Raw genomic sequence first — 20,575 nt, forward strand, 5'->3', positions numbered from 1 at the left:
CCCTCCCCCGTTCATGCTCTGTCTCTCTCTGTCCCAAAAATAAATAAAATTTGAAAAAAAAAAATTAAAAAAAAATAATAATTAATGTAAAATGCTTACCAATGAGTGATAAAGGTATCTGAAGGGAAATACAACTAATACCACATCACTGTGACAGTCTTAGAAATGTAGGAATTATAATAAAATGCAAGTTGCAAATGAGTTTGGCTTAAATGTAGGCTAAACTAAACATATATTCATCCCACATATCATTGAATCTAAGACACCAGTGATGGAAAGGTACATCAATATTTTATGTATCCTAAAAAGAAACTTGCCAATTAAACTGTGACAAACCATCAACTGTAAGACATCTTCTAATTTCAGAGATGATGAAATGTGAAGAAAAAATATTTTTGAGTCTTAGATTGGTAAAATATGGTAAGTCTACCTACATAGTTGAGAGAATATTACATAGCACAAAGCAATCATTTTGAAGACAAGATTAAGTCACATAATTCGAATTAAATTGCTCTTTTCTTGTTCTTCACTCTTCCATTCTTATTTCCACCACCAATAACACCTAGAGGGAATCCGTCGCTTTCTTAGAGAAATGTTCCTCAAATCCAATGACTAGAATGGATCCCTGTTACATGCTCCCTCTGCATTTAGTACTTCTCCTCCATAATACTTACATTGCTCAATAGTAGATTTCAAGATCAATAAGGGCTGTTTTGTTCAGTGCAATATACCAAACACAAGCAATGCAAAATCAAATCACACAGAAACAAAAAAGGAAACATAAGCAAATAAGGTGGTCAGAGCAATATTTTCACTCGTTATTTTTCACAGCAGCACTATATTTTACTGTCAACTAAAAAATAAACTCATTTAAACTTTTAGGCTGTATTTTCATTTCATTAGTATGCCACATATCTTTTTTTACAAAAGCTATCAATCTTCTGACTTCTTTGCTTCACAGTGCACCGTAAGTTATCTACACACTTTGTTCACACAAAAAACATACTCTCACCTTTTTCTTGTAACATGCAGCTTTTAAGGTCTATCTATTCTCTCTATGCCAACCAACCTATTCCATTCCTCTTCCTTCTTTCTTCCTAAAGGGAACTACTATCCTGAAATTGGTGTGTATTTGTCCCATCCATGTTTTGATAATTTTACTGCATTTGTATGCACTCTGTATAAACTTTTGTTTTCTTAAATTTACATAAATAATAACATATCCTTTCAGTACCTATTACCCCCTCCACATTGTTTTTAGTGATAATATGTTGATACATGTAGATCTGGTTCACTCATTTTACTGTCACACAGAACACCACAATATTCTATAACAATTTATGTACTCATTCATAATGCTTCCCAAAGAAACACGGATAAGGAATTAGGCTATTTCCAATTTTCTGCCATAACAAATAATGCCTCAAGCACAAATGCAAGGTATCTCTATGGTATATTATAGGTTTTCAAACACGTGCAATTTCATCTTTACTTTAACTTTTCTAGAGATTGAAAACTGTTCTCCAAAGCAGCTATACCAAATCATACTCCTACCAACACTGTAACTTTACATCCTCAACAACATCTAACGTAAGACTTTAATTTTTACAAACCTGAAGGGCGTGAAATGGAACCTTTTTAATTTCATTTGCATTTTCCTGATTACAAATGAATTTGAGAATCTGATTTTCATGTATTTATTAGCCATTTGGGTTTCCTCTTTTTTGAAGTACTTGTTTTCCTATTGGTCTGTCCTTATATTTTGTAAAGGTCTTGGTTATTTCTCCTAGCATTTTAACTGTTTATAACATACAAGTTTTTGTCAGTATTTTCTTTTATAATTTACACACTTTATATTTTGTCCAACACTGGATATATTCTCTTGTAAGATTTCTTCTAAAAGAGTTTCAAAGTTTGGCATTACATATTTAGGATTAAAATCCACCCAGAAATAAATTTTGGGTGTGATGTGAGTCGGGTCTAATTTATTTTTTTCATGTAGTTAACTGTATGAACACCGTTTGATAAATATTCTACTCTTTCTTCAATGATACGAAAAGCCACATAATATTTACAAAGTTTCCATATACACATGGCTTATTTCAAGGCTCTGTATTCTGCTTCATTAATCTTTCAATTCCTGCACTTACAGCAGTATGGAATAGTAATTATTGTAGTTTTAAAACAAAGAGGGCAATTCCTCTGTCTTTATTCTTCTTTAAAATTACATTGGCTTTTCTTAGTCATTATAGTTATTTTTCTATATAAGCCTTAATATTCACTTACTAAGTTTCATGATATACCCTATTGGGATTTTATTTAAAATTGCATTTACAGGGGCACCTGGGTGACTTCAGTTGGTTAATTGGTTGATTCAGTTGGTTGATTGATTGAGGTGAATCAGTTGAATTCAGTTGAATTCAGTTGGTTGATTCTTGATTTCGGCCCAGGTCATGATCCCACAGTTTGTGGGACTGAGCCCTGTGTCTGGCTCTGCACCGATAGTGTGGAGCCTGCTTGGCATTTCTCTCTCCCACTCTCTCTGTCCCTCCTCCATTCATGTTCTCTCTCTCCCTCTCTCAAAAAAAAAAACAAAAAAAAAAAACCAAAAAAAAATCTAATAATAATAATAATAAATAAAAAATAAAAATTTTAATTACATTTACAGGTTAATTTTGGGAAAACTGACAATCAAATTGAGCCTTCTCAATAAGCCTATTATATTTCATTTCATTTCATTTCATTTAGATTTTCTCTTATGTCTTTTCAATCAAGTTTTTATTTTAGAGACTTCTCAAAAATCTTTATTCCTATGTACCTCCTTTTCAATCCAACTCTTGATCTCATGTTTGTTAAAGCTCAGCTAAGGCATCACTTACTCCTCCAAATATTTTTCTAACTTTCCAGGCTCATTTGGGATACTCCTTCTCTATGCTCTTAGTTTTATCTAATTATTCTTTGCTTAGTATGACCCAGAATTGTGCTAAGCATGGAGGATACGTACACTGGTGAATAAGATGGACAGTCCCTACCTTTGCAGAACTTTCATTCTAATAGGAGAAAGAACAGTAAAACATTTATAATTCAGAGTGACACATGCTGTATTATAGGGGAAGTACACTGTGCTATGGGAATACATGAATGAAATAAATACCTAATTCAGACTTGGGGGGTGGCTGGATGTAGGGGGGAGAGATGGGTATCAAACATTGCTTCTCAAGGAAGTAACATGTAGACTGAAACCTGTAAGAAGAACAGAAGTTGGCAAACACAATATATCTAAATATCATAGTCCTGACATCCTTGTTTTACTCTTGGTTTTATTGGAAAAGCTCCCACTGCTTAACTGTGAAATCATCCACTCTTTGAATATGTTTCCTCCCCTGGCTTCCTTGACACCATTTTTGGGCTCTCATACTGCTGCGATAATCATTAATTTGCTCACTGGTCTTTCTTCCTCCCTTAAATACTAGCATTTGCCATGGGTTTGTCCTCATTCTGGTTTTTACTCTAAATACTATTCCTAAAGAAGTTTTCCTACTTTGTGGTGCCTGGATGGCTCAGTTGGTTAACTGTCTGACTTTGGCACAGGTCATGATCTCATGGTCTGTGAGTTCGAGCCCTGCATCGGGCTCTCTGCTGTCAGCACAGAGCCTGCTTCGGATCTTCTGTCTCTCTCTCTCTGCCCCATCCCCATTTGCGCTGTCTTTCTCTCTCTCAAAAATAAATAAACATTAAAAAAAAAGTTTTTCCACTTCTACAGTTTCAAATATGGATTTACATACTGAACAGTCTCCAAAGTTTTACTTTTAGCTCCCACCACTACAGATTTTCATATCTGCATTTCCAATGACACACTGGCGTTTCTATCCATATGTTCCATAGGAACTTCAAGTTTTGGATATGTTAACATTTTATCTATTTATATATGGTGTACACTGCCAACTAACCAGTGACAGCAGATCCATCTCTGAATTCAACTGACAGCATCACCATTCACACCTGGTATGAATGAGTCACTACTCTGAGTGTATGTTGGCGAGTATGCCCTTCTTGGAAGCTAGTTTATAATACAGCACAATCACTGAGCCTGAAGGGTTGGTTAGGAACATAAAGGTTATTTCAAAGACTGAATGATCACAGAACTTTGCAGGCTAGGTATGTTTTTGTTTTAATGTGTCAGCTTGGCTGGGCTACTAGTTGTCAGCTATTCAAACATTAATCTAGGTATTACTGTGCAGGTGTTTTATAGATATAAGTAAAATTCATAATCAGTTGACTAAGTAAAGGAAATTATCCTGGATAATCTGGATGACTCTCATTCAGTTAGCTGAAAGGCCTTAAAGCAGGGCTGAGGCTTCCCTAAGAGAGAGAAAAACTTCTACCTATGAACAGCAGCTTTAGCCCATACCCAAGAATCCCAGTCTGCCCTTCCTGACAGCCTATTCTAAGGATTTCAGACTTGCCTTGCTAACCCCTACAATTTGTAAGCTGAATCTCTCTCTCTCTACATAGACCTCCCACCGGTTCTGCTTCTCTGGTTGAACCTGACAGATATACCAGGTCTGTAGTTTATTTCTAAAAAAAACAATTCCTTCAATAACCTAGTAAACCTTCTGGTCTATTCATTTCCAGTCAGTACCATGTACCAGTAACTATACCCAAAGTTTTTTTGTTTTTTTTTGTTTTTTTGTTGTTTTTTCCTGGACATGGTTCTGAAACCTATTTTTTCAACTTATTCCTTGTAATATGTTCCTTTCTCTCCACCCCACATTAGACCATCACCATCTCTTACCTGAACTAGGGATTGAAAAAGCCTCCTAACTGGCTCCTGAGATTAGTTTTTTCTCCTCTATCTATTCTCCACACTGCTGCCAGAGGTCTCTTTCTGGAAAACAAATATGATCATGTCACTATCCTTCTTAAAAACTTTTCAAAACTCTCTACCTACAGAATAGAAATAAATTTGTTTTGTATTTCATTAAGTCCTGTTTTTAACTCTTATTTCCTTCTATTTGCTTTGCATTTAATTTTTCTTTATTTTTATAACTTGTTGAAATGAATACTTAGGTACTGATGCTTTTCTTCTTTTCTAATAGGCATTTAAGGTTTTAAATTCTCTCTAAGCATTGCTTTAGCTAATCATACCAGTTCTGATATGTATTTTCATTATCCTGCAGTTCAAATATTTAATATTTTCTTTGTGATTTATTTGACCAATTTATTATTTAGAAATTTAATAATATCCAAAGCTAGACTTTAAGTTCCAGTAGGAAAACAGCAATTTACTTCCAAATTTTCCCCCTTTTCTCCTAGAACCCAATATAGAACAACAAAGAGAATGTTTTTAAAATATTGTATTCAGTGAACCTAGGAGACAATAAAAACCTGAAATGCCAAATTATAACTAAATATGGCCTAAAGTACTTGGGACTGGTAGAACCTAGGCAAGGGAAAAGACATGAAGTATGAAAAGAGCCTAGTTGGGGAACAGCAAATTTTAATTCCCAGAAACAGAGGGTTCTATCATAAGTAGGAACTGCAATGTTTAGAACTGAGGCTGAATGGCAGAATCTCAGAAGGAAGTAGAAAAAGGAGGTGGAGAAAGTGCCATGAGAATGAGTGGAGGGTAGTCTACAAGTGACAGATCTCAGATACTACAACTCTTCTAAAACCAAGGCATGTACTTTTTATCTGTAATTTCAAAGTTACAGAAATGTCCAAAGAATACCGCAAAGAACTCCTGTATACCGTTCACAAATTCTCTGTTAACATTTCAAGCAGGCACTTTAAAAGGCAGGAGCTGTATCCCTTGGGAGCAGAAACTAATAAGGACCTGGTAGCTGACAGCTCACACCTCTTACACTTGTAAATTACTAAGAGGCATAGGAGATGTACCTATATTTTGAAGAAAGAATCCATCAGAACATCTGAGGACAGAGGCCTTGAACACAGAAACCTGGACAACCACCTCACTCCTAATGTCCTCTTCCAATTCTTCTTCCTGACTAGTCTCTTCAAACAGGTGGTTTGGAAAAGCTCATCTCATTAAATATGAATAACAAAAAAGTGGTAAGTATCCATACAAAGACACCATAAAAATGTAAGACAGTACAACATCCTTGACAAATAAAACTCAACAAAAAATTATCACAAAGTAGATGAAAACTGTAACACTACTTCATAACATGAATTCAAAAATTCTTAATGCAGCTATTAAGAAAATCTCAGAGGGGCCGCTGGCTGGCTCAGTCAGAAGAGCACGGACTCTTGATCTTGGGTCGTGATTTTGAGCCCTATGCTGAATGGAGAAATTACTTAAATAAATAAACTTAAGAAAAAAAAAAGTAAAATATCAGAGCAGAAATTTAACAACTCAGGGAAGAGACAGCCAGTCAACAGGAAGAGGTAAAAACAAAAGTACTGAAAAATTCATGAAAGAAATGGAAGAAAAAGATTTTTAAAAGTTGAAAACTATAAGCACATGGTAAAAATTACACCACAAAAGGTATACTAAGGAGCAAAGAGAACAGTTACTTTTTAAAAGAAATTAACTTAAATATAAACAAAGAAAAACTGGGGTGTCGGGTGGCTCAGTAGGCTAAGTGTCCAACTCTTGATTTCGGCTAAGGTCATCTCACAGTTGTGAGAACCCTGAGTTGGGCTCTGTGCTGAGCATGGAGTCTGCTTGGGATTCTCTCTCTCCCTTGCTCTCTGCTCCTCCCCTGCTCTGTTCTCTGTCTCTCAAGATAAATTTAAAAATTAAATTTAAAAAATTAAAAAAGACTCAAAACTTCCATTTTCAAAGGGAATCCCTTGGAAACTGACCCAAAATGGTCAACAACAACAAAAAATGTAGTGAAATTAGTGTTAAAGCAACCAGATAAGTTTCAGCAGCCAGACAAAAAAAGCAGGCCCCTCCAAGGGGAAAGAAAATCAAGCTGGTATCATACTTCTCTACCGAACATTCAATGTCAGAAGACAGTAGACAAATACTTAGAAGATACTCCAGAAAGTATAAGTCAATAATTTTGTTTTAGACAATCCTTCAGGAATAATGCTATAGGCAAATGGTTTTCAGTATGTAAATACTTAGCTCTTATTCATGAGCCCTTCTTGAAGAAACAACTTGAGGACAAACTGCAACTAGTAGATGACAGGAAAAATTTCAGCAGGACTGACAGCACAAATACATTTAATTGCAGATTTAAGGTTAAAACAAATGGATATACAGGTGACAGAATGGAATGCAACTGTTACATGCTCCAAGAATGCAGGAATAATAGTACATACAAATAAACCAATGACAGTAGAAAAATAAAAAGAAGAATAAACTCACTGTACCTTATAGTAATAGATAGGAGTCACTGTTGAAAGTCAAGTAGTAAAAGTTTAAACAAAATTATAAAGAACAATAAAATATTGCTATATTGGCTAAAAGTAGTCAGTAAAAGAGAGGGAGGAAAAAAAAGGAAGAGAATAAAGCTAACTGAATTATTACTTATTAAGGAAAAAAGACACTGCTTTAAAAAAGAGAAAGATGAGGGTGCCTGGTGGCTCAGTCGGTTGAGCATCTGACTCTTGATTTCAGCTCAGGTCATAATCCCAGAGTTGTGGGATGGAGTCCCATATCAGGCTCTGCCCTGAGCATGGACCCTGCTTAAAATTCTCTCCCACTCATACTCTCTCCCTCTCTCTCTCTAAAATAAAATTTAAAAAAAAATTTTTTTTAAAAAGAGAAAGATGAGTGATGAGCATAGCATAATAAACTTGTCGAATCATTATGTTGTACACCTGAAAGGTAACATGTCAACCATACTACAAAAAAAAAAAAAAAGTTAAAAGAAAGAAACATGAGTATTACATGAAGGTAAAGGTATAAAGATTTACCACTAGCAGGGAAAAAAAACTCTTCTCAATATCAAAATTATCATTTAAAAAGCACAGAAAAGAGACCACTTAAAGTTTCAAAACATATATAATCAGAAAATATAAAATAATCTGACATAACTAAGACCAAGCATGTATTTCCTTCCTATCTATCTGGCAACTAATCTATTAACAGAAAAAAAAAGCTTTACACTGACCCATAAAGCAAAACCATTCTATGCTATCACCAAGATGCATCTCTGATTCAGAAAATATTAAAAAAGGTAAAGGACAGGAAAGAAGTTAACATATAGGATAAGGTTCACACACACATAAATTATAATCCTTTCATTAGATAATGCAGACTTTTGGCCCAAAGTTAAAAAAAAAAAATTCATTTTGGGGCGCCTGGGTGGCTCAGTCGGTTAAGCGTCCGACTTCGGCTCAGGTCATGATCTCGCGGTCTGTGAGTTCGAGCCCCGCGTCGGGCTCTGTGCTGACAGCTCAGAGCCTGGAGCCTGTTTCAGATTCTGTGTCTCCCTCTCTCTGACCCTCCCCCGTTCATGCTGTGTCTCTCTCTGTCTCAAAAATAAATAAACGTTAAAAAAAAAATTAAAAAAAAATTCACTTTATCATGTAAAAGGTACAATTCACGATGAACAGGTGTGTGTGTGTGTGTGTGTGTGTGTGTGTGTGTATGCTCTTAAAAATGTAGCAGTAACATTAAGAAAGCAGAAATCACAGGAGATATGAGGAGAGACACAATAATAATAGAAATTTTTAAGTTATTTCCCCTAGTCTTAGAGAACAATTAAACAAAAGTAACTAAGAAATGATCTAAACAACCTAATCAAAATGGTAAGCACAGATGGATATTCATTTAACTCTATCATAATAAATAAATATACCTATTTTCAAATAGCTATTAAACGTTCACAAAAATTGACTATGTATCAGACTACAAAACATACTTCAACAAATTCTAATAGGGGAAATACACGCCATATCCTCTGATTAACAACCCAAGAAAATCACAAAATTGGAAAATAAATAATGGATAACAGAAAATAAAAAGATCTTCAACCTGCAAATTTCAAAAATCTCAAGTAATATTTGGATAATAATGAAAATACGAATGCAATTCGTGGTGTTTCTGGACAATAATAAAAATCCTACATATTAGAGGCTTTGGGATGTAGCTAAAACAGTGATCAGAAGAAAATTCATTACTTTAAATACTTTCATCATTAAGAAAAGATGAAAGTAAATGAATTACTAATATAGCTCAAAAAGTTAGAAAAACAACTAAAGTAACTGAAAAAAGTAGAGGAAAACATTTATAAAGCTAAAAGCAGAAATTAAGGAGTTAGAAAACAGAAAGCCAGAGAGCTTAAAAAAAACCCAAAACATTCAAAAGCTCTTTTGCTGGGGGTTTGGGGAGGCACTGAAATCAGTTGTTTAAACTACTCCATCCTAATCAAGAGTAAAATGGACAAAACACAGATATACAAAATAAGAAAGGGGAGGAAACCACAGAAGTAGACACAATTTCAAAAAATAAGAAATGACTTTGTAAAACTTTCTATAAAATATCAAATACAGGTAAAATAATTTTCTGGTAAGATAAAATCTACCAAATCTGAACCACAAACTGAGCCTAAAAAAACTAGTTTTCACAAAACAAATGGAACAATTTTCAAAGAGCTATTATGCATCAAGAAAACAAAACATACCACAACACCAGACTTCACAAGAGAATTCTATCAAACCTTGAAAGAGTTAACAAGTTTAGTACTATTTAAAAACTGTTGTACATTTTAGAAAACAAAACTTGTAAATTCTTTATGAGATATAAGATTAATACCAAAACTTGAAAAAGATCACACACAAAAAAGAAGATTACATACAGATCAGGTCAAACTTACTTTTGCATTTTGATTAAAAAGGCAAAATATTAGCAAGCAGAATACAGTATCACATTAAAAGAATCCAGAAATACAAGTTCGGTTCAACGTTTGTTAAAAAGACAAATATCTTATCAGCTCCATAGACGTTGAAAAGGAATCTGACAAAATTCACTACCTATTATTGATTAAAAGTACTTAATAAGGAGCCCCTGGATGGCTCAGTCGGTTAAGTGTCTGACTTTGGCTCAGGTCATGATCTCACGGTTTGTGAGTCTGAGCCCCACATCAGGCTCTGTGCTGACAGCTTGGAGCCTAGAGCCTGCTTTGGATTCTGTGTCTTCCTCTCTCTCTCTGCCCCTCCCCCATTCATGGTCTGTCTCTGTCTCTCAAAACATGAATAAAACATTTTTTTAAAAAGTACTTAATAAAATAGGAATCATCAGATGCTCGTATACATACACATACATATATATGTATCATAGTTAATGCAGAAACATTGGAAGCATTCCTAAGGTAAAGAGGATGCCTGCTAGTCACTACTCCTTAACACTGCCTAATTAGTCAATATAATTTGATAAGACAAAAATTAGAAGTATAAAAATCCAAAGGAATAGTTAAACCTATCACTATTTGTAGATGAAACGATTATAACTAGAAATGCCAAGAATACCACCTGAATAACTACTATAAACATAAATGTAATAAGGCAGACATAAAGTACACAGAAGTCAAAAGCCTTCATGTATGTAAACAATAACCAGTTAGAATCTATAAAACCCATTTAATAGCAAAAAAGGGGGGGTGGAATATCTAGGAATAACAAGAAGATACGTGCAACTTTCATGTAAGGTAAACTTTAAAACATTCCTGAAGAAAACAAAACTAATGTTGTACCAATAGAAAGGTATAGCATTTTCTTGGACAGAAAAGACTCAGTATCTTAAAGATGCCAATTTGTCCTAACAATTTCTAAATGTAATGAGATTTCAATAAAAATTATAGTCCATCTTGGGGTGCTTGGGTAGCTTGGTTGAGAGACCAACTCTTGATTTTGGCTCAGGTCACGATCTCACAGTTCATGGGATTGGACCCCACGCTTCCAGCTCCACACTGACAGCATGGAGCCTGCTTAAGATTCTCTCTCTCCCTCTCTCCCACTTGTGCTTTTGCTCTCTTTCTCAAAATAAATAAAAATAAAACATTTAAAAAAATTACAGCCCATCCTCCCACACCCACTGAACCTAGGTAAGAAGTTCCTGAAGTTTACATGGTAAAATAAGTAAGGATAGCCTAGAAAAGCCTGAAGAGAAAAATGAGACTAGCCCTATAGGATTTAAAAAGTCATAAAAGAAATGACTAATACATTTAAGTGTTTGTGTGTATGTATTTACCATCTCCCAACCAAATACAGATTTCTATATGGCAAAAAATAAAAACAAGACTGTACCAAAGGTTAAAGACAAATAATTAGGGATAATATCTACAATTTGTGAAACAAGGAGTTAATCTCCTTAATTTAGAAAGCTCTCAGTAAATGAGAAAACCAAAAATCCAACAGAAAGAAAAAAGGCAAAAGATATAAATAGCTAATAAAAAAAAAGGTGACCCTTACACATATGAAAAGATGGTCAAATGCAAAATAAAAGCAGATAAGGAAACTGTTTCTTGCAAATGCAATTAATAGAATCTAGAGTTTGACACCTCTAGTGGCAAAGACATAACAAAACAGGTAGTCTCATTCTCGAATGCACAATATTTAGAAGCTCTAAAAAGGGCAATTCGGCAATAATGACCAAAATTACAAACACATTTGCCCTTGACCCATTATGTCCTGAAATCTATTCTAAAGATCTACATATACATGAAATGTTCTGAAATGGCAAATAAAAACAGCTCTAATATACACTGAAAGAGAACTTCTGAGATATAGCTCCTCAATGACATATACCCACAATGGTAGATGCAGCTGAAAATAATGCAGAAACTATATAGTGATCTGAAGAGACATAGGGATCCTTGAAGGAATGGCTGATTCCAGGTACAGGGTAGGAAATATAAGATAAGCTTGAAATATCCTACTGTCCCAGAAAGCAAAAAAGCTACCAATGACTACTAAATTACCAATAGGACATTGTGATTTTTCACATAAGAATTCCATCTAATTCAAAAGGAATAAAAGAATGAGAAAAAATACCAGTTGGTAATCCCTAGTGAAATAAATGATTTGGGTAACAATGATCATTAAATAAAATATTAGTCATTGAAAAGTTGACTGGGAAATTTACAATGGAGAGATGAGGCCGACTGATCTCTGAACCTACTGGTCAATCTTAGCATCACTAAAACTGGAACCACTAGATACTGTGCGCCTCTTAATATGATATAACATGAAGCACATATGAAGTATTCTGAACCAGAATTGAATCAAACTTCTAGGGCCAACTTCACTTTCAGGAAATATAGGGGACAGAGAAACAAGGCAATGACACCACAAGAACAGAAGACAAATGTGGATTTTTTAATATTCTTCAGGACAAGTGAATTTCTCTAACAAGTCAATGGCATAAAAAAAAAAGAAAAAACAAAACAAGAGGGAGGAAATGGGACTACTGCATTAAAAAGGCAGATCAGCCAAACATGATACATGGATCTTGTTTGGATCCTAATTAGGATTGTAACTATAAAAAGACATGTTTGAGATCAAGGAAATCTGATTATGGAGAGAATATTAGAGGCTACAAATGATTACTTAAAATTTTCTTACATATGATAATGGCATTATGACTATGTAAGGAAACACCCATGTTTTTAGAGGTACATACTTAAGTAGTAGAAACAAAAAAACTTGCTATCCGGGATCTGATTTAAAAATACTCTAATTGAGGAGTAAAGGTATTTCTACAAACTTGACAGTTTGCATATAGGCGGTAGTTTATCATACTATTCTCCCTACTTTTAAATATGCTCAAAAACATTAATAGAAAACACCTAAAAATAAGAATGCAATTGGTACTACTATAAGCATCAGCAGTAGGTATAACACCTGGGGTCAAAATGACCAACAGACTTCTCTTGCTTTAAAACATGTATTTCATAATGAAATATTAATAAGAATTAAATGGACAAAAGTGAGATTGTTCAGATAATCATGTCAAGGCTTCTATATTTGCTTTCATGTGCTTACTTCACGCTTAGTAGCATTCCAGGACAACTTCTGTGGAAAGGCTTTCTAAATGTAACACAAAAGTTTTTCCACTTTGTCTTAATATATGTCCAAATATAACTTCAAGACACCAGTACATATAATTATATATAAACTGCGTGCGCGCACGCGCACACACACACACACACACACACACACACACACAGGTGCACGTGCGCAATACAGGAATCAACTACCCAATACAGAATATGGTTTTAGTTCCCTTACCATCAATATTAAGCATCATTTTCCACATGGCAGGCCGAACAGATTGATGGAATCCAAACCATACTTCCCTGCCCCCTCCCAGAGGGTGGTCATATCCTTCGGGAGCTGAGAAAAAGGAACGCCCCACAGGCGTATATCTACAAAAATTAAAATGTCATGTTCAGTCCTTTCCTTCCCATATAGGTATTTAAATTTGCAGAAGAGGTTAAGTCTAGAGCACACAAACTTAATTTATCATAATGATGCTTATCATTAGGAATATATGAAAATAAATATTCCCCAAATTTGTGAAAAGCAAAAAGCAGCCATTCTAAGAGAAACAAAACAAACCTGTCAGCGTCCTTCACTGAAATTCTCTATTCCTAAAACTGTTAGTTTGGGTAAGAATAAATTTTATTTAAAATATTTTCTTAGAAACAGATGAAAAGAAAAACCAGTTCCAATCTTAGAAAATGCTATTTCTACAAATGTGTTTGCAAGACATATTTTTCTTTAAAAGGACACATTGATCCTATATATACAGGCACACAAATACAAACACACACTTGTGTGAAGTATGATTAAGAGAACAGCAATTTCAATACAAATTGATATTATTGTATAAACAGCAAAATTACCTTTAGAACAAGGGGATTTAACTATAGGAATATATCTGAAAACATATCAGTTATTCAAGATTTACAGCTTCTAAGACAAAGGGTTAGACATTTTTCTAAGAGGTATCTATTAGAATAGCTAAGTTAACAATGTGCATTTACTTTCAAAAATCAGAGTTTTTTCTGTAACTTACGTCTCATGTCAATGAACTAGTATGCATGCTATTCTCTAAATGAAGCCATCAAAATATACAACACGTGAAGGTTAATTAAAGGAAGCCTGCACAACTCACTCTTGGGAAAAAAGCCTACACACTTAAAATCTAAAAAGGAAAAAAAGCCAGAAGCACCCACTTCATGGAGGGCAGATGTCGTAGCACCACATCAACAGCATGGACAGGATTAGTACTGATTGGCTTGTCTAATTCCAGCGGCTCAGGCAAGGTCCGTCCTGTCAGTACTTCATGTAGTAGGTGCCAACTCACCCGAGAGACAAACTTAATCGACACCTTGAAAGGTCGATCTTTTCCACCTTCCCCAGGTAAAGTAACATCTAAATCTACCTGTTGATGGGAAAACAGTCAATTGATAAATTGAAAAAGATAAGTACAAGTATTTTTAGGTTTAAGTTATAAAAATATTTAAGAAAAAACAGGGAAAATATAAAAAACCAACCTCAATGCTAAATCAATAGATACTTTCTAAGCTATGCTGTTAAGTACAAAAAGCAAAGTAGAGAAGATTACAAATAATATGCCATCTTTTGTGTGAGAAAGAAGGAGAAAATGGGAAAATATTCATATATCTTATTTCAGCAAAAAGAAATGCAAGAAGCATCAATCAGAAACAAAGAAATGGATTACTTTCAAAGGATGGGAAGGAACAGACCAGAAGAAATAAAGGAGGAATGAACAATTCTGAGTATATTTCTCAGTACAGTTTTGACTTCTGGAAACATATTAAATAAAGGGTTTTTTTTGTGTTTTTATTTATTTATTTTAATGTTCATTTATTTTTGAGAGAGAGAGAGACAGACTGTGAGTGGGAGAGGGGCAGAGAGAGAGGGAGACACAGAATCCAAACCAGGCTCCAGGCTCTGAGCTGTCAGCACACAGCCCGACGGGGGCTCGAGCTCACAAAGCTTGAGATCATGACCTAAGCTGAAGTCAGAGGCTTAACTGACCAAGCCACCCAGGTACCCCTTTTTGTGTTTTTTTTTAATAAAGTTTTATAAGTTAAAAATTAAAAACAAAATCAAGAAGAATGAAGTAAAAAAATTAAAACTAAATATAAACAAAATCAAATGGAACCAAATATGTTTCAAATGAATAACATAACCATACTGAAAGAAGGGGGAAAAAAATACAATGAACTCTTGAACACAGAACATATTGGGGGCTGTACACGTGGGAAAGAACTGCATACAAAATAAAATCTTAAACTCTAATGAGGAAGTTTGTTTTCTGTAGTGGTATGGTGTAGTAATTCAGATATGATTTTATATGTATATGGTAGGATTGAACAAATGAGTAAAAGTGGTGATGTTTTGAGGTTCAAAAAAGAAGGAAGATACAAATAAGCAACATGGGGAGTAAAGAAAGAATCCTGGGGGAAACAGACTGAAACTTGGAAGAATCACTCTGAACTCATGATTTCCAATATATATATTGTATATTGCACAGTAAATAGTATTTGTAGGATACATGTGTTAAGTCCATTACATGACATATAATATTTATGATATATTGTCTCTTTTATTTGTGTATTTTTATGTCCCATCTGTCCATTTTACAAATACCTGCACTCCAGCAGCAATGAATACATTCAGTACCCAGATTTCAGTTTCTAAGTTGCATCCTCCAACCAAAAGAAATCACTGTTCCTTTGACAAAGGGCCAGTTGCATGGGTATAGCAGGGAAAACATAAGATTAGCCTGGAACATCTTGTGCCAGAAAATAAGGAAGTACTCAAAAAAAAGTGTGTCATGTCAAAGGGATACAGGAACTAGCTTAAAGTGGCTCCCAATGGCCAAATCTAGGAAAACTGGGACAGTGAAATAAATAAGGGGAAATATATTAGGGAGAAGAAAATTCTCTCCCTTATAGTCGAATATCAACTAATAAATGTTGAAGGAATGACAGAATTAGAAAATCACCATTACTACATAGTAATAATCCTTCCAAGCAAAAATCATCAATTACTTAAAAATCTAATGAGAGAGGTGTCTGGGTGACCATTCGGTTAAGCATCCGATTCTTGTCTGCTCAGATCATGATCTCATAGTTTTGAGACTGAGCCCTGCATTAGGCTCTGTGCTGGGCATGGAGCTTGTTTAAGATTTTCTTTCCCTGTCCTTTCCCTGCCCCCAAAATGATTCTCTCTCTTCATTTCTCTCTGCCCCTCCTCCACTCACGCAGCTCCCCCACCCCTCAAAAAAATAAAAATACTTTCTCTAATGAGAAAGAAGATCCTTAAGGTATTTCCCATATCAAAATTATAAACTTCTGTGCATCAGAGGACACAATCAACAAAGTGAAAAGGCAATCTACAAAATGTGAGAAAATATTTGCAAATCATGTATCTGATAAGAATATATACAGAATCCCTAAAACTCAACAACAACAAAAACTAAACGCAATTTAAAAAACGGGCAAAGAATGAAGATCTACAAATGAGCTTCTAAGAGCTCATGAAAAGATTCTCAACTCACTAATCATTAGGGAAATGCAAATCAAAACCACAATGAGATATAATCTCATATCCGTTAAGATGGCTACTATAAAAAAAAAAAACCAGAAAACAAGTGTTGGCAAGGGTGTGGAGAATTTGGAACCCTTATGCATTATTAGTGGGAATATAAAATGGTGCAGTCACTGTACTAAACAGTAAGGTGATTTCTCAAAATATTAAAAATAGAATTACCACTTATCAACTGAGCCACCCAGGCACCCCAGAATTATCACTTATACACAAAAGAACTGAAAGCAGGAACCGGAACAGATATTTGTACAACCATGTTCACAGCAGCATTGTTTGCAATAGCCAAAAGGTACTCATCAATGGATAAACGGATAAACAAAATGTGGTATATACATACAATGGAATATTATTCATCCTTAAAAAGGAAATTCTGACATACGTGACAACATGGATGAATCTTGAGGACATAATGCCAAGTGCAATAAGTCAGTCACAAAAAGACAAATACCATATAATTCTACTTAGATGAGTCACTGAGAGTAGTCAAAGTCATAGAGACAGAGGTAGAATGGTGGTTGCTAGGGGCTGAGGAGAGGGAAGAATGGGGATGTAGTGTTTCACGAGTACAGAATTTCAGTTTTACAAGATAAAAAGAGTTATGGAGATAGATGGTGGTGATGGCTGAGAACGTACTTCATGCCACTAAACTGACCTAAAAAATGGCTCAGAAGGTAAATTTTCTTTTTTTCTTTTTCTTTTTTTTTGAGATAATGAATGAGCAAGGGAAGAGCAGACAGAGAGGGAGACGAGACAAAGGATCCAAAGCAGGGTCTTCACTGACAGCAGCAAGCCCAATGTGGGCCTCGAACTCACAAACCATGAGACCATGACCTGAGCTGAATGAAGTCACTTAACCAACTAAGCCACCCAGGAGCCCTCAGCTGGTAAATTTTACGTTATGTGTATTTTACCACAATTAAAAATAAAATCTCCCCACAAGAGTTAAAGAGAAAAAAAAAAAACTTGACAGGAGAAACCTGGCAGATACCAACTTAATCAAGTGATCAACTTAGTACCATCATTAATGGAACAAACACATATAAATGTATCCTGATATGATCCACTGATAAGAAAGAACACTTGTGTAATTATTCTTGCCAAAAATGTGAAATCAGAATCTAATCAAGAGGAAACACCAAACAAACACAGACTGAGAGACACTCTACAAAATAATTTGCCTGTAATCTTCCACCATGTTAATTTCATGAAAGGAAAACAAAAAATGCTGGGGAATTGTTCTAGAATAATGAAGACTAAAAAGACATGGTATCTAAATACAATCACAAACCTGGACTGAATTCTGTACCAGAGGAAAAAAAAAATGCTAAAAGTCATCACTGGAAGAATATGGGTTGTTGATCAGACCAAAGTATCATACAGATGAAAAATTCAGTGAAGTAGATAACTGTACTTTAATTTTTATCCTTGTTCTTAGGAAATACATATTAAAGGGTGTGATATATGTAACCTACTGTTGAGATGGTTCAGGAAAAAAAGTACGTATGTGTCTCTCTCTCTCTAAATAAGTATAGATATAAAGAGTAAAAAAAAAAGACAATGATAAGACAAATGTGGCAAATGTTAAAGAACACTGGTGAGAGGCCCTTGGGGGGCTCAGTCAATTGAGCATCCATCTCTTGGTTTCAGCTCAGGTCATGATCTCACAGTTTGTGGGTTTGAGCCCTGCATTGGGCTTGCTTGGGATTCTCTCTTTGCCCCTCTCCCACTCACTTACGCTCTCTTTCTCTCAAAATAAATAAGTAAACTTAAAAAAATAATAATGTGCCTGTGGAGATAATCTGGGGGGAAAAAAGGGAAAATTGGTGAATCTGGGTAAAGGGTCTATATGAGTTCTTTGAATGATTCTTGCAACTTTTCTATATGTTTTAAATTATTTCAAAATAAAAAGTTAAAAAAGATAAATGATACACTCTTATGTATCTATGGACTATAATAAAATGTAGTAAGTGCATTTAAAAGGAGACATCACCAAAGTATAACTTTCCAATAAAGAACTGCATCTTACCCCAGTAGTTGCCACAGGAAGTGGATTGGCTGTGTAAAGACTTCTTTTTCCATCATAAACTGGTCTACGATCCCCAAATATAGTCACTTTAAAATGTTGAACCATTGAGTCAACCACCTCTCTAAAAAAAGGAAAAAAATACATTCACATAATCCTCTGCATGATGAAATATGAGCATTTAACTAAAGTAATTTCTGAACCATTTAAAGCTGCCAAAATTCTAAAAGACAATCATACATGATAAAGATACTACTTTCAGGACCATACTTTAGGACACCAGAAAGAATAATTTCTGGCAAGTGATACAAATTTCACAAAAGACAGAGAAATGAATCTAGTGAATTACTTAAATCGTTCTGGGCCACAGTAGACCTGTAAAATATTATCCCTAGAAAATGATCCTAAAACCCTTTTACCATTTCCAAGTACTACCTGACACATTAATTTCTCTATCAAAAGAGTGATGCTCTTCCCTCTGTGCTCAAATACCACCTTAATACATATATCTATTAGAACATTTACTCCAATGCATTATAATTATTATAGGCTTCACTTCTACTAGACTGTGAGATTTTTGAGAACACACATATACTCCCCTCAATCCTTTCAACTCCCCAAATCATCCTTACGTTATCTAGCCAGTAAGAATATACTGAAGCCTGTTTTTACCTAGCAAACATTTTTATTCTATATATACTTACATGGAAAGATATTCAAGACTTTTACATTTAAAAAAAATGGAATATAGTGAGAATAATACTAAATATCCACAAATCAACGTTTATTTTTGTGCACACATTATTTGTAAAAGCAGTAGAAAGATATCTAGAAGGATATGTACCAAAAAGATAACAGTGGTTAACTCTGAAGAGAGAAGTGAAGAATGATTTTTTTATTTTGCTTAAATAATCTAAATATATTATGATGAGAATATACTTACATATTACTGGTAAAACTTACAACACACTTAAAAATGTAATAAATGGTAAAGTAAAATACTGAATTCTAGCCTATGGGTAGGTAGGAGAGAAAGGAGAGAAAAAGGCGTTTTCTGGTACACAGTAAGCTGACCTGATACCTAGAGCAATTTTCCACATGCTCAAAATTTCCATTTTTCCCTTCTTCAATTTCATCTTGCTGAAACCATTTAAATCAAGACCAAGACTCTTCTAGAGTAAAAAAAAAATTTACTCTTCTAGAGTAAATTTGCTGAAACTATTTAAATCAAGACCAAGCCTCTTCTAGAGCAAATTCTAGAGCAAATTCTTCTAGAGCAATTGCTTCACTGATCAGTTTTTATATAGAAAACACATTTCAAAGATTTTCTGCCATTTAAGATTTTCTTTTGCAGCCATTATCAAGTCCAGTTTCTTAGGTGAAACTATACAGATCTAATATTTAAGAATGTTTTGACTATTTTGTCAAATTTTTACTCAACAATAAACTGGTATAATTTTAAGCTTACCAAATCCTAGCAACCCAATCAAAGCACTCTCAGGATCAAAATGGTGGAGATTAAAATAGCTGTGACAAAACATCTTAAGGATGTTCTGTTCATTTCCAATTATCACCATTCTAAATTACAACCTCATATCCCAGTACCTGGATTATTTTAAGTCTCTTCATTTTTATGCCTTTTATTTTTTCTTCTCAAACACAACTTACATATCACTACCAAACAAGTCCCTAAACTCCATTTTTATTTCCTAGGTATGAAAGGTTATGTTAATCATACTCCTCAGGGGCGCCTGGGTGGCTCAGCAGGTTGAGCGTCCGACTTCGGCTCAGGTCATGATCTCACAGTCCGTGAGTTCGAGCCCCGCGTCGGGCTCTGTGCTGACAGCTCAGAGCCTGGAGCCTGCTTCAGATTCTGTGTCTCCCTCTCTCTCTGACCCTCCCCTGTTCATGCTCTCTGTCTCAAAAATAAATAAACATTAAAAAAAAATCATACTCCTCAATTCATATCATTATTCATCTATGTAAGAC

At 34.6% G+C, this 20,575-nt stretch overlaps 1 protein-coding gene across 1 annotated transcript in view; it reads right to left on the reverse strand.

Annotated features, from left to right (window-relative positions):
* The window catches only part of AGO3 (argonaute RISC catalytic component 3), a 116,294-nt gene that overhangs the window by 60,934 nt on the left and 34,785 nt on the right, over nucleotides 1-20,575 (reverse strand). Inside the window, exons 3-5 of the mRNA XM_047084531.1 lie at nucleotides 18,590-18,710; nucleotides 14,157-14,365; nucleotides 13,207-13,343 (exon numbers count right to left, since the gene is read on the reverse strand). Of these exons, the coding sequence (XP_046940487.1) occupies nucleotides 13,207-13,343; nucleotides 14,157-14,365; nucleotides 18,590-18,710 (467 nt within the window). The remainder of the gene's footprint in view (nucleotides 1-13,206; nucleotides 13,344-14,156; nucleotides 14,366-18,589; nucleotides 18,711-20,575) is intronic.

The sequence above is a fragment of the Lynx rufus genome, unplaced genomic scaffold, assembly GCF_022079265.1.
Source record: "Lynx rufus isolate CCGP_SWC_20201006 ecotype Redwood Valley unplaced genomic scaffold, mLynRuf1.p SCAF_2, whole genome shotgun sequence".
Lineage (NCBI taxonomy): Eukaryota > Metazoa > Chordata > Mammalia > Carnivora > Felidae > Lynx > Lynx rufus.